We start from the raw sequence: 13,893 nt of genomic DNA on the forward strand, positions 1-13,893 counted from the left end.
AAGTAGACCAACTAATTGAGTTGCAGTGTCTAACGGACACGCGAGCCTCGTTGAGGCAGTAATCGATTGGAACTGTATATTATCTCAGTTTTAATGGGGGAGGGTGTAACGGGGTTACACGTACCCTGATAATAGGGGTGTGTGTCACACGAGATCTGCATGGTGTGAGTGCACTCAAACAAGAATACGGCATGTGGCTAGGTAGCCAGTTCTTATGCATATTTAGATTTAACTATATATATTTGGTAAATTTAAGAAAATCTAAAGTTTTAAAAATAGGATAGAAAGATAAATAAAAATCAGTTTTGATTTTGTACAGAAGTGCTCGTTTGCCTTGGCTAAGGTTTTTAAGTACTCTTGGAGGCAGCGGATTGCGATCCGCTGCACTAGTACTTTGTTCTTGTCAAGAACGAAAGCTCAGTGACCTAAAGTACGCTTCCTCAAGCGTTTTGCTACGGCAGCCCCGCTGCAAGATAGCCTTTGAGTCTCACCAGCTTAATGTGACAGAGACAAATCTCAGCTCATGACAACCATTGACTTGCAGTGAAGTAAAATCTTATAAAGTACGTGGTGCATCTGCTTGGCATTAGGTCGCTCGTGATTTATAAAAATCATGCGTCGTTGCTCATAGTGATGTAACTACCGCAACTCACACGAAAAGAACATGGTTTACATCCCCTTTTCGTATCCCAAGGCTTGCTGAATTACAGCATGACGCACTTGACACTCAAAGTGTGGTTGTTTTGCGTGATAAAAATCTCAGAGCAGAATATACTATATTATCCTTCGTGGCCACCTCGGTATAAAATCAAGCTAGCACTATGAATGGTATGTCCAACAACAACTTTTTGGGGGGGTTAAGTGCGCGTGTTTAAACCGCATCAACAAGCTAAACTTTCACCAATAGCTCATAACGCTGATTTCGCAAAACGCGTGTCGGTTTGGCAACAGCCAAGCTTATCCTTGATAGTTTCTTACCAATACGGCTTGCCAATGGCCGTTGTGTTGGATATCAACCTGAGTTTTCAGCAAAGTTTTGGCGAGTTCATCTAAAGCGCTCGGCACCAGCTTTTACATTTTCTCCATTGATCATTCACAAAAAGATAATTGAATGGGCCGCTGATTGTCCTCCGAAGGGCTTACACTGAGAGACCGCGATGCTGGAATAATTTTTATCAGCTCATCGGTTGTTGCACATACCCTTACAATATATACTCCGCTTTTTATAATCAATTTAGAAAATCCTAGGTCTCATTGTGAGCGCTTCGAAGTCACTTCGGAATAAGTTATGTTGTCGATAAACTCGCTGATATCAATCCGGCGCAAATTGATTCTGCGAAGTTTGAATCTTCCCTGCGGCAAATTCAAAAATGACGCATTCATGACATTTATCGTCCTGTGTCGGTGCTAGGATATTTTTTAAGCAACTCGCTGATGACAAAAGCAGGCGAAGCAGACACGAATATGTAGTGAAGAAAGCTTTTATTGAATACAATTTACCCACCTTTAGAAGCTGTGTGTGCGATCGGTACTTCTAAGTTGCGACCACGCTACATCAAGCTGTTTATGGTCGTATCAAGAACAGAGAGACTGTTTAAGCCTGAACATTTCTAGAAGCGATAGAACACAGTACGATCTTGGTGGGCTTAGGCGAGCCGTAACACAATCACGCTCTTACGAGCGATTCGGATGCGTATCACTTATTGTGCTATGTAACGATCTCTCTCTGTAGATTTGCTGATAGCCTAACGCGAGCGCCCTCAATAAAGGTGAGTATGCCAACACAGTAAGAGCAGATATTGTAGAGTGCAAAGAGTGGACTGAAATTCTGTGTGCAGGCTGCTCGTTAAGGGTTTTCTTGCAGAACGCTTCAAGAACAGAAGAATTTCGGTCCACTGGGGTACTTATATACTTTAAACAAGCGTTCATTTAAATGATGCACAGTTATTTGACACTTTTGTGAAAAGGTGAGTATTTTATAACACCAAAACATCGGTACCAATGAAGATGATACAGACCCATGTCAAGTAGTATCAGATATATTAAATTGTATTTATTCGGTATTACTCTTAACGCCATCATTTCTAATATTTGTCCTCTTGAAATAGAAGAGCAACTTTGTAATTCGCTTCTGGCGCACGAACCCAACCACTGTGCGTTTGTTAACGCGATCTCTTTATGTTTCCTTCGTGCAAAGGCTCGGCAACCCCGTTCCATTGTCGCTTTGATGTTGACCCTTGAGAAAAAGAGTTTAAAATTCGCTTTTCTTACGAATTCTTGCTTTGACGACGATTAGAGCTCGAAAAGATCGGATAGTACGTTTTCTTCAAAATTTAACGCATCGATGACACACTGTTGTCCTCAATCTCTTAGAGATCGCGCATCATTCAAGGTCATGCGACTTGGTCAATACCCCAGAACTATTCGACGTATAATTTAAAGTAAGTTAGTATAGTGGCATTAAGCCATGACTTCCTTATAATTTCGGTCTTGTTGTGCAAAGCTACATACTGAGTTTAGTGCGTAATTCATTTGACTGATGATGTATGACTCTGTACAACAAATTGATGGTTTTGATATGACCAGCTGCTTGCTGAGGCATCATATCTTGATGGTTTCACATTAACCTTTCGTGCTGGACGGTCTGCTCAAATGATGTGATTGTAAATTTGCGTTTTTTAAAAATCAATTTTTGAAAGAGCTACAATACTTTAGTGTTGAACCTACTGCTGTGTTAGCAGAGCGACAATCGTGGCGTCGGCACAAAATACTACCTTTCGGTGGCAATGTAGTTTTTACAGTGAATATGAGAGCTCAAATAAGCTTTTTATGTATCAACGTGTTTGAGTGTGTCTTGCCTGACCTATGTTGTAATAAGGCGGTTCTCTTTTTCACTAAGTAAGAATCGTCTAAACGATAATAAAGTACTACATGATGTCCTAATCTAGTGAATAGTACGTGAGCGATACATTTACATGTAGTGCCGAGGCTCAAAATTTGATCCTATTGATACACCACGAATGTGTCCAATTCATGAAATTTAAAGGGTTATGCATTTCGAATGACAAAATGTCGAACTTAATTTTAATTTTCTACAAATTTTCTCTTTTTGGGATATAAAAATTGCCTAAACTTAAATTATGTACGGCCAGCTTTAAGTTACAATATAAGTTCCAAATTGTCCCCTTAAATGAAAAAATTTAGCATTGGTAGCTTAGCTAATAGCACTCTGATAAAAAACAGCAACCATAACTACATTTCCTACTTTACATCATATATCCATCCCTTTAGTGAGGACTTTTCTGCTGTTTTTGAATGTATCCACACACTATAGATGTGATAAGATCACCGTTCAAAATAGGTCGGATGATCTCAAGATCCTTTTTAATGGCTGGGTCATCGGGTAACAAATTGTAATGGTACACAACCATCCATCGTAATGTCACAGATATAGTTTTGTTCGTGACGGGATCTGTACAAGGCGTGAGAGTGAGCCCACAGATACCGTATTGCGACGGTATAGTTCGATGCACTGGGTACAATGGATCATCCGTAATTGCGTCGACGTGAACCATCCCAACTGTTGGCGTGAGTTCCGAGCAGACCACGTTATTAACTGTTGCAGGTAGTCCTGCCCCATGGAATGTCGAGCGACGGTATACAACAGGCGAGTCGACGCGATTTAGTCGAACGCGTTGAGCATTGACATTAAAATGACGTTTCATTGACGTTGGAATGCCATCAAAGTAGGCCAATACAGCTTCGTAGACATCCTCAAGAGATGAATGGGGGATCTCAGATACAAAAACACTTGAAATGAGAGTCCAGTCCTTACAGCCTGTGATATTGATCTGCGACAGCGGCAAGACTGGCTTAGAGCAATGCCCAATTGAAACCTTGAGTGTTCGCTCAATAGCCATTTGAGTAAATCGGTAAACAATTGACGGAATCATCGAACGAGACCGCGAATTGTGAGCCTCAAGCAGCTTCTCCCGCTCTTCCACATCACGTCCAAGTTGCGTATTAAAGTGAAGGGCCTCAAAAATCGCTTGACCACTTGACTGTAATGGCGCGCGAAGAACTGCCGATTGGAGCGTAGCAAAGCGCAATTGTTGTTGTAGGAGCATTTGCTGTAATTCTTTGTGTGCTGTTTCAACTTGAATAGCTTCATGTTTTTCTTTAGCCGAACGTTGAGCAATTACGAGCATGCGGTAGTCAGGAATCTCGGCTGCCCACTTAGTACGTAGTTGACGAAGTTCTTCTTCCATATCAGCTACTTGAGACCGCAAGAGTCGAATCTCGTTCGTGGCACTAAGTGGTGCTCCATTCGCCGCGCGGCGCCGCTGAGGCGTAGGACTCACTCCTGTGAGGGCATATATGAGCTCTTCGTGATCATCACGATTTGACATCAGACGCTGGCGCTTTTTCGCACACCTGGGAATAGAATGAATCTCTGGACTACTTGGTGCTGTCGAGTAAGTAGGCGAGTTCATATCAGGTAGTGGAGACATCAGTCGTAGGCTCGGCGCTCATGAACGTTAAAAGTGTAGTCGAGCAGGTAGATTTTAAACTAAATGAATTGGAGCAGAGGGTGATGAAATCTCCGAGAACTTATGTCGGCTGGCGGATGGACACGTATATTGTACTTGAGACGTCAATCACTGGCTGTAAAAATACTAAGGTACATGATAATTGTGACGCGAGCCAGGGATGACAGATGAATTTTAGAGAGTAACATTGTGAGCCATGGGTATGAAGACTTCAAGTATGATACGCTCATTGACTGAGCCAGTATAGTAGCCTCATCTCCAAGGGCAGCCAGCAGACTTAATGTACGTATAGACATTCCATAATTAGTAAATGAAATTACATATTCACGAAATAACATAATTTGATGCTTGAAAAATAAGATCACTTCAGACCTTCACAAATATTGCAATTGGATCGACTGACAACTCTCTACTATGCTTTTTGTCTTTCACAAAGACCTCTCAGTAGTAGTCAAACTTTAATCTCTGTTATACCAGCGCATGCGGATCGTACTGAACGTATCTATTTGGTACGCTCGCGGCACACATTCTTATCCAGGTGTAGCAGCTGATGGCAAACCCGCGAAAAGCCGGAGTGGATGATGGAGCGATCGGTGATACTTAATAAACAGGCTGCTTCATAGTACTGTATTTTACGACCAGTCTTATTGGTAAAAGCTCATGTGTCATGTCTACATTTAAGTTTAAAATTAACTACGTTGGTGGGTAGTGTTTGCCCAACGCAGCTGGTGTCTATATTTAAAGTAGCTCCGTTAATAAAGTATACCCTATGCGTTGACTCATAACTTGAGGAACAGAGATAGTCTGATTGCCGTTAGCGAGGTTGCTTTGAAACAATCAAGTCTAGTACAGCTGTGAGCCCTTGTCTGCATCGATAATCGTGATATTTAACACAAGTGGATTCAATTGCATTTTGAATATTGCAAAGTTCCTAAACTTGTTCTTTAGCATTTTCTCTATCCAAAGCACAAACCACAGAAGGATATGCAGCTATTTAACGTCAGATCCTCATTCTACCGCTGCCAGCAAGATCTGCAGTGGTGTGTTAATGAATAAATTCCCTCAAAAGATTGTCGAACTGATAGCTGAAAGTAAGAACTTTAGTAGACATGGTAATACGCACGACAGACTCCACGTGAGTGGGGTGGTTTGTAAACATTTTAATGCCATCTAAAAACCATGGAATTACCTTTCCTGTACAGCTGTCTGTATAAGATTTAAAAAGCAAGTACAAACTTGGGACCAACCATTTTTACATCATGAAATGCTCAGCCGCCTATTTGAAGTTTCTTTCGTTGATATGGCCGTCATGCAGCCTTTAAGGTGTTTAAAAATAATATCATGACTAAATTTCGTTTCGTTCGTACCAAGCTTTAAGCACTGCATCCAACAATTGTTTTTAGCGAATGCTATTTTCCAATGATTGACTCAACCAACAATGAAAACGTCTTTGGCCTGCTGCACATCACATACTTGATCGTATACGTCGCATTGTGCTCTTGTTACAAAGCTCAAAATAATCATTTTGTCAAATTGCGTTTACGAAGGCAATGGGAGCAGATATCAAATGTCAGTGTATTTCAAAGTCCTTGCAAGGATTGCTTCAAATAATTTAGTCACATGATAACTTGAATGTAGGGTGTGAAGTGAAGAATTTGATTTCTTTGACCTTGGCATGGTTCGAGAGATCAGCAATAAATGATGCTCACATGTCACTCATATCATGATTTTCTGATGGCGCGATGACCCCTAAGACTCGACTGTTTTTCTTTCGCGAATTGACTCAAAGCTGGGCTTTGAACAGGAAAACAAATCCGTATCGTAATTGAATCCTTAGACGAACTGGCCTTGTGATGCAAATTTCAGCATCAGATCGTTAAGATGCCCTGCCGCAGACATGCGCTGCATCTTGATCACTGCCAATCTCTTCCCAGACGCTGTAATGATTGCCCGACTGATTCCATAAATTGCAAATTAAGCTGCTTCACGTTTTGATAAAGTACCCGTTTCGTTCTCAAGCATTGTTGGGACAAGTGCTCTCTGGCTCTCGCCGAGCGTCCGGCCTAAACGCAAAATCTCTGTAAATGAATGACAGAAGTCAGCTTGTAGATTAGCAGCTAATGCAGTGCACAACCAGTCGTAAAGCAATTAACGAGACAATAGCTTCGAAGTAATTTAGGTGGGCGGCTATGATATTCTCAGTCTTACCTCGTATACTATAGGAAAGATCACACTATGCTTTGTTGTAGCCACGGCATGTGATTTTTTAAGAAGTCGTTGTGCGTGAACGAAGCGTTTATTTTTCCGCAATAGCGGCGGTAAGTAATTGGCGATGGGTACAAATCACAAGTTTGATGAGCAATATCGTATCGATATCATCATGACGATCCGTTGTACAAGTCTTGATGAGATTTGACGCATAATTTTATGGCAACTGTTCATCTGCTAACGACGGTAAAGATTTCTATTTGACAAGAAATGGAGGATGCGCAATTACCTGGCAAGGACTATTAAGATCTGTAGTTCTTACGGTTTATACTCTCAGCACTAATACAATGGTAAAATGAAGATTCGAAGGGAGTGCACTGGATACGGCGGAGCCAGGTGAGGTGTCGTTAATTCTTCACTTGTAATGATCAATCGTTGTAAATATAGCAGTTAAGCATAAGGTTACAATTGAAATCAATGGTGCTTTGAGATCCAGAATTGACTGCAAAGTCTACTTCGACTTAGTTATATTGCACGTTAACCGAGAATCCAATATTGATAATTTTGGTCTCGATTCACGGTCTATCTAGCTCACAATGCATGTCCATCACGAATTGCACCGCTTTCCTATCCTTTTTGCTCCCACAGATTGAGCAAGTGCTACGTTTAACTTCTGGTTGCAGCTCCGTTCTCCTTTCTTGGAGACGGACAATCTTTTTCTGGATAGGCTTTGAAAATAATATCAAATGTTTTTTAAATTTGATGTGTTGCAATTTGCATCCAAAGCTGAGGTGCTTAATTCAAGCCTTCACTACGATGGTTTGGGCATCACAACTCTACAAATCGTGGATAGTTCTCTGAGGTGACGATCGGCACGTGAAGTTAGTAACTCGAAGCCACCTCCGTATGAAATAAGAGGATCAGGTGCCTATCCCATTAGTCAGATGGTGGGCCTCTGAATTGTGTTTCGTGCTATCTTTGCGTCGTTTCGAAAGCGCATTTCGAAACGGCGTCGTCGGCACCACTCCCATTGCATTTTCGAAATAGAGCACAATATTCTATAGCTGCATTGTACTAAGTGAGAACACGTATATGTACATCATTAAGTATAGATTGAAACAACTGGAGACTGCAAGGCGTGTCGAGACATATGATATCTACATACCCGAACTTCGTCAGCACAATACTACTACGCAAGAATAGTACTAATGCTGCATATTACTGTTTTTACTAAGATCTTGCTATCAAGAATAGTATTCAGGCAATACATATTGGCAAAAACGGTACTATCATACTCTTGGTGATGAGTCTTCGTGATCATTTGATGGCTTATATACACAAATTATATTATCACTGTACTTTATCTTTAGATCTCATAGAAGGGACAATCATGTCCCTGTATATAAGCAGTGTCCTAAAAATTCACTCGATCCAGACATTGGTAAACACTGAGCGTCGCAACCTTCTGACGGTCCCTACAGTATTACTCCTAGACCAATCGAACCTTGTAATCCTTATTCCCACATGATGCCGTGTTTATGCCTGTTCAAAGTGCTGTATTTCGACCTTACCCCCATCGCCACACTGCGCATGAGATGGATGCGAAATTAAATAAAAGGTCCCGTAGCGAGTGCAGGTAGGCGACAGCAAAATGCTCAATCTGAAAATGATCGTCTCTTACGAGCGTGAGCATTAGGGGGGAGATTAATTGCAATCACTGAATCGACAAGAAATATTAGGTACGAGAACAAGCACATCAAGTCGGCTTATCAGACTTACATAGCGGATCAGATTGAGAGCATGCTCTCTAAACTTTTTCATGAGCAGCAAGCTCGCAAGTCGTCAAATGGCAATCCCCATATGTTCGAGCTGAAAGAAAATGTTTGAAGCGCTACATTTTGAATTTAAACTCGAACGAGATCCGGAAAAGCGCAAGAAGTAATCACTCGTCACGATCTCTTCAACGATCGACACGATCGCGCAAGTAGCAAACGAAAAAAAAGTAGAAACAGATGGGAAGTGATCAAGTCAGTGACGCCACTATCGCAGATTTATACACGATTCGCTCTCCAGACTACTCACTCATTAAGCATTTCAATCTGTTTCCCAACACGTTCCTCAAGGTAGTGTACGAGGCGATACTCGTCTCTCATGTTCACTCGACTCCAACTTTAATAATTCACTACTTTGACATTAACACAATGTGCAAAGTGCTGAATAGTGCAGACACTCTAAAACTTCAGGTGCGTATTGGCGTTTGAGACTTGAAGAAAATATTGTCATGCTGATAATCACCCACGTTTTGTTTTCCCCACCTAAAGACATTTTTCGCGCGACACAATCTTGACCAACTAATGAAATTGCTTCCCTTACGAAGACTTGTGCACTATGAATCTGCGAATATATCTTTACTCATCTTTTCAAACCGAGACAGGAAAGACTATCAATGACGCTACTTTGGTTTGTATAACACAACTTGAATCTGCAATTAGGTTGTAGAGAATCTGCAATCCCTTTTGAAATGGTACTAGAATTCAAATATCACTACTTTATTAATGAGATAGCGATATATAATAAGTAGAGAGTTGTGTAATTTGATTGACTTTTTCTAACTTTGATCGTGACAAAAATTTGCTATCAAACGAAATAGAAATAACATGCAAATTTCGGCAATGCTTTTGAAATTTTTGGCCGGATTTATCGGATTATTTTGCGTAGGCAATACATATACTATAGTCCAAAAGAAAAGAGTGTCGCTCGATGTTGGCACTTGATTATTTGCATACTGATGCTTTTTTCAAAAAAAGTCTACTGTATTCATACGCTAAATTTAAGCTCACAAGAAAACGACAGTAATCATTTTTCGGATATTACTCGGGCATCGGGTTTGTTTATGCAATACTGACATAGAATTGTTAACATTATGCATACAATTGATGACTGCGACACACAAATATTTTTATTTGATGTGTGTTGATTTGATTGTTTAGGAAGCGCAATGGCGATCAAGATTTCGAGTTACTGCATCGTGGCGATGAAAATGGCGTTACTAAGACCTGATATACGAAATTCATCTTGGAGTACATATTGAAATGCAATTTTCCATTTATAATATGACACTTATCGAATTTAAGTGACAAGACATTGGATCTAAGTTCATATAACTTACAAAGTTGACGATGCTATCTCACTTTGAGGACGTACTACAAAGAAAGGGAAAAATAGGCTTAAGAGAATTTAAAAGCTACATTTCGTTTTCTTAAGAACTTGACTGCTGCTTATTTCTCAGATACTCGCACACGGAGGATGTGATAAGGTCCCCGTTGAGAATGGGTCGAATGACGCGTAAATCCATCAAAAGTACGGGATCATCTGGTAGCAGATTGTATTGGTACAAAGCTATCCACTTCAGTGTCACCCCCGAAGGCTTTCCCGTCTCCGATTCTTTTTGCGGTGTAACGGTCAAACCACAGATTTTATACTTGACGAGATTGGTATACGGAAGAGGATGCAACGGATCACTAACGATGGCGTCAACATGAATTATACCATGCGTCGGTGTAAGCTGTGCACACAATACGTTATTGGCTGTTGACGGAATCACCTTTCCATCGATGGAGAGGCGCCAATACTGCATTGAAGCGTCCATACAATCAAGCTTCTTGCGAGTCGCATGAATGCCAAAGTGACGCTTGAGTAACGCCGGAATGTTTCCAAAAAACGACACGAGAATGGCTTCATAAACCTCCTCAAGTGTCGTATTCGGAATTTCTGAAACAAATACACTCGAAATGAGGGAGCTATCTTTCAAGCCCGTGACGTCAATCTGCGACAGTGGTGTCACTGGTTTCGTCAAGTCATCCTTGCTTCTACGAGCAAGGACTTTGTCAATTGCCGCTTGCGCAATTCTATCAACATGCGACGGAATAGTCTTCAGTGATCGTTTGTAATGTGCAAACAACTCCTTCTTACGCTCAATTTCATTCTCTCCCAGTTTCGTTTCAAAATGCAATCCTTCAACAATTTCTTCCCAATTAGAACTCAGTGGTCCATGTAAAATAGTCGCTTGAAGACTTGCAAACATGAGCTGTTGATGAAGAAAGAGTTCTTCCAGTCCAGAGCGTACGTCTTCTGTTTGTGCTACCTCGTACTTTGTTCGAGCCGAGTGCTGAGCTGCTCGTCGTGTCCATAGACTAGGCAGCTGTGTTTTCCACTTATATTGTAGTCGCTGGAGTTCACTTTCCATTGCGGCCACTTGTGCTCGCAGCTGCCGAATTTCATGCGTCACACTCCGTCGATTACGTGATCGTGTCGTTCCAGCACTAACAGTGTCAGAATTAATTTCATTCTCACTTTGACTTGATCGTCGTCGTTTCTTAAACGTTGGAGTGACTGTAGAAGTCTCACACTCTCTGTCAATCAAAGCCCTCAAACATGCTGTTTGATCCATTTTCTTCAAACGTACGACTCAAAGTGGAAACGGAAGTGGCAGTACGACTGTGCCTACGTCGGCTGGTTCAAGGGCATAAACTGCGGCATCATACGACCAGGTGGTCGAGAGAAGGATTGCGAGATTCGAGAGGGTGCGTAAGTACTGTACGCTTGTGGTTGCGACGCTCATTGTTGACCGACATCAGCACCTAACCATACAATGATACGAGACCTAACCACTGTCATCGACTGTGACATAAAACATGTGAATCTAATTAAAATCATTGGTAGTCGAGAGTGCTACAAATCAATGGTTCGAGTATTTGACTAAATGTACAGAGAGCGCTCTAGCGACTCGGATTACGAGATGCAAATGTTGAGTGTAGACTGGGATGTGTCCATCTAGTCGGATTGTCGAGTTGTGGAACTATGGTCTACATGTCTGGATATTTACTAGAAATGAAGGTGTTTATGTGCTTGCTTGCGGGTTCCATGTTGGCGCTAGACTGTAATAGGCTTACTCTGTATGATATATGATGCTTTATGTACCAATGTAAAGACTCATCTAATTGTTCTAATCGATTTGTATCAATTGCTAGTCATGTCAGTAGACAAATGGAGTAAGTTGCTGACATGAAAACGTGGTTTGATTGAAATTACTTAAGCAAATCATAGTATTACTTTAGGGAAAGTTACTTCACTGTATGGAGTGAGAGGGTATTCGCAGTGAAATATACACTCCAAAGAATCATGCACCACACATACGAACACACGGTCGTTATTCAAAATTTGACAGAGGTGATATATCTGATTGAGCATATTCACATCTTCACTGGTTACGTGCTTACCATCAAGTAATAGCAAATTTTAAGTTTGGTTACCGCTAAGTATATCCTTTCATTAAAAACGGTATCCTTACCGTATTAAGATGTTTTTGCTGATGGCACTTTGTGCAAAAGTGCAGAACGTCGATGTACTTGTCACTTCTTTATATTGTAAGGAAGCTGCCGAGCACATTGCCAAGAAATTTCTTTGAGCTTGAAAATTTGCATAAACAAACGCTCAGAAGATGCGGTTCGTGCACTCCTACCAGACACAGATTTGTGGTACACACTTAGTTACTGGTTAATTTAGTGTACACTACTCTAATTTGTAGGTTGTTACAATCGGTATATGTATAGATTAAGATAAGAATTGCGATAAAACCACTTATAATATTTCAGTCGTCATTTTGATCAAGACATCCACATACGGTTGTGGTTAAAGGGGCGCGTACGACAGCTACGGGAGAAGACTAAGCCCCAAGGTAACGCTACTTCAGCGCAGGAGTGCGTGTTACCAGCTGTCCCATTAAACCTGATAGCACTTTGTAGTCAATCCACCGCCGACATTGAGAATGTCTGGTTCCACCTACTACAGTCCAACCGTCACCGTTCGATCGCTCCAACTATCTGTAACTGTTCCATGCGGAATGGGTCGTCGTCGGCAAGATTTATCGAGTTCTTGGCGGTGAAGCCATCATCCAAGAAGTGGACAAGGAGCACGTCCGCTCCTACATCGCTTGTAAGGCAGACCTTGTTGAGCGAGTCTCGACAAAGGTCACAAATTTCTTTACGTCGGAGCCAACCATCATGGAACACATGGTGCATCGTGTTGCCCTGTCGCTCCTGACTCCACCGACTGCGGTTGTCCGGGTGAAGATTTCATCATCTCCACGAAGAGTAGTCGACCCAAAACCGCTGAAGATTGCGTTTAAGCCTTTCTTCTGAAAGCAAGGGGAAACCCTCCGCCTTTGGTTCCGCCTACTGGATATGGCACTGGCGGCAGCGCTGATTAACGAGGTACAGCAGAAGGTCGCATTTGCGTTTTTGTATATGCAAGGTGCTGCTCATGAATGGTTTTCACGTGGGGTAAAAACTATCTAGGTTATTTCTCCGCTTGGAAGTTTCTCCAAGAATCGATGGTCAAGGTGTTATTTCTACCAAGTGCGGCCTATAAACATCACGCGATGATTTTGAGGTATCGTCAGGGCAAACGCTCAACTTACGACTTCGTACAAGAGCTTGATAAAGTGCGAGCGTCGCTGACCGACAAGAGGACGTGGTGGTAATCGTATTTATGAAAGGACTCGAGGTCGGCCACCCAAAGACTAAAGTTTTTCGTCGACAACCGACCAAGCTTGATGATGCAATCTTCGTCGTCTTTCAGGTGGGTCAGCTTTAACGGCAGTTGCGTAGATTACCCACTCTCCTCGCCGGCGTGCAGTCGCCGTCAATGGTATTAAGCCTATGGACCTGTCTGCAATTAATCGCCTACAGGTAATCTGTTATGGTTGTGTCCGAGTGGGCCTCTTGGAACGGGTTTGCCCGACGAAGATTTCAGGGTCCGAACCCACAGGCGAAATATCAACTTTACTCTGCTCGTAGTTGAGGAAGATGGCGGGGTGCCAAGGTCGAGGTGGCCGTTCGGCCAATTTCTGCCGCTGTCGAGGATGCCCATCCCTTTTGCAAGGCCGATATTGTAACACCTTCCGGTGTGCTTTACCCCTGTCGTCGGAGAACGGGCAGGCCTAGTAGGCGCGGGGTTGCCTACTGGGGTAAAACCCGCGACATTCACTTTCGCTAACATTGTGCAGGGGAAACCGCGTGCTCCAGAGAAATTTCGACTTTCCCACAAAGGTGGAAAAGAAGGGAGGCCTTCTCGT

At 42.1% G+C, this 13,893-nt stretch overlaps 3 protein-coding genes across 3 annotated transcripts; 1 reads left to right on the forward strand and 2 right to left on the reverse strand.

Annotated features, from left to right (window-relative positions):
- Positions 1–3,287: 3,287 nt before the first annotated feature.
- On the reverse strand, positions 3,288–4,511 carry PHALS_14144 (uncharacterized protein; the record flags this gene model as incomplete). The annotated part of the gene is made up of 1 exon (XM_024729892.1): positions 3,288–4,511. The coding sequence occupies one exon, from the start codon at positions 4,509–4,511 to the stop codon at positions 3,288–3,290; it is 1,224 nt and encodes a 407-aa protein (XP_024580224.1).
- A 4,259-nt stretch (positions 4,512–8,770) lies between these two features.
- PHALS_14145 (uncharacterized protein) lies at positions 8,771–9,208 on the forward strand (the record flags this gene model as incomplete). Its single annotated transcript, XM_024729893.1, has 2 exons — positions 8,771–9,001; positions 9,080–9,208. The coding sequence occupies 2 exons, from the start codon at positions 8,771–8,773 to the stop codon at positions 9,206–9,208; spliced, it is 360 nt and encodes a 119-aa protein (XP_024580225.1).
- An 809-nt stretch (positions 9,209–10,017) lies between these two features.
- Positions 10,018–11,208, reverse strand: PHALS_14146 (uncharacterized protein; the record flags this gene model as incomplete). Its single annotated transcript, XM_024729894.1, has 1 exon — positions 10,018–11,208. The coding sequence occupies one exon, from the start codon at positions 11,206–11,208 to the stop codon at positions 10,018–10,020; it is 1,191 nt and encodes a 396-aa protein (XP_024580226.1).
- Between the last annotated feature and the right edge of the window lie 2,685 nt (positions 11,209–13,893).

This window comes from Plasmopara halstedii, assembly GCF_900000015.1.
Source record: "Plasmopara halstedii genome assembly, contig: Scaffold_816, whole genome shotgun sequence".
NCBI lineage: Eukaryota > Oomycota > Peronosporomycetes > Peronosporales > Peronosporaceae > Plasmopara > Plasmopara halstedii.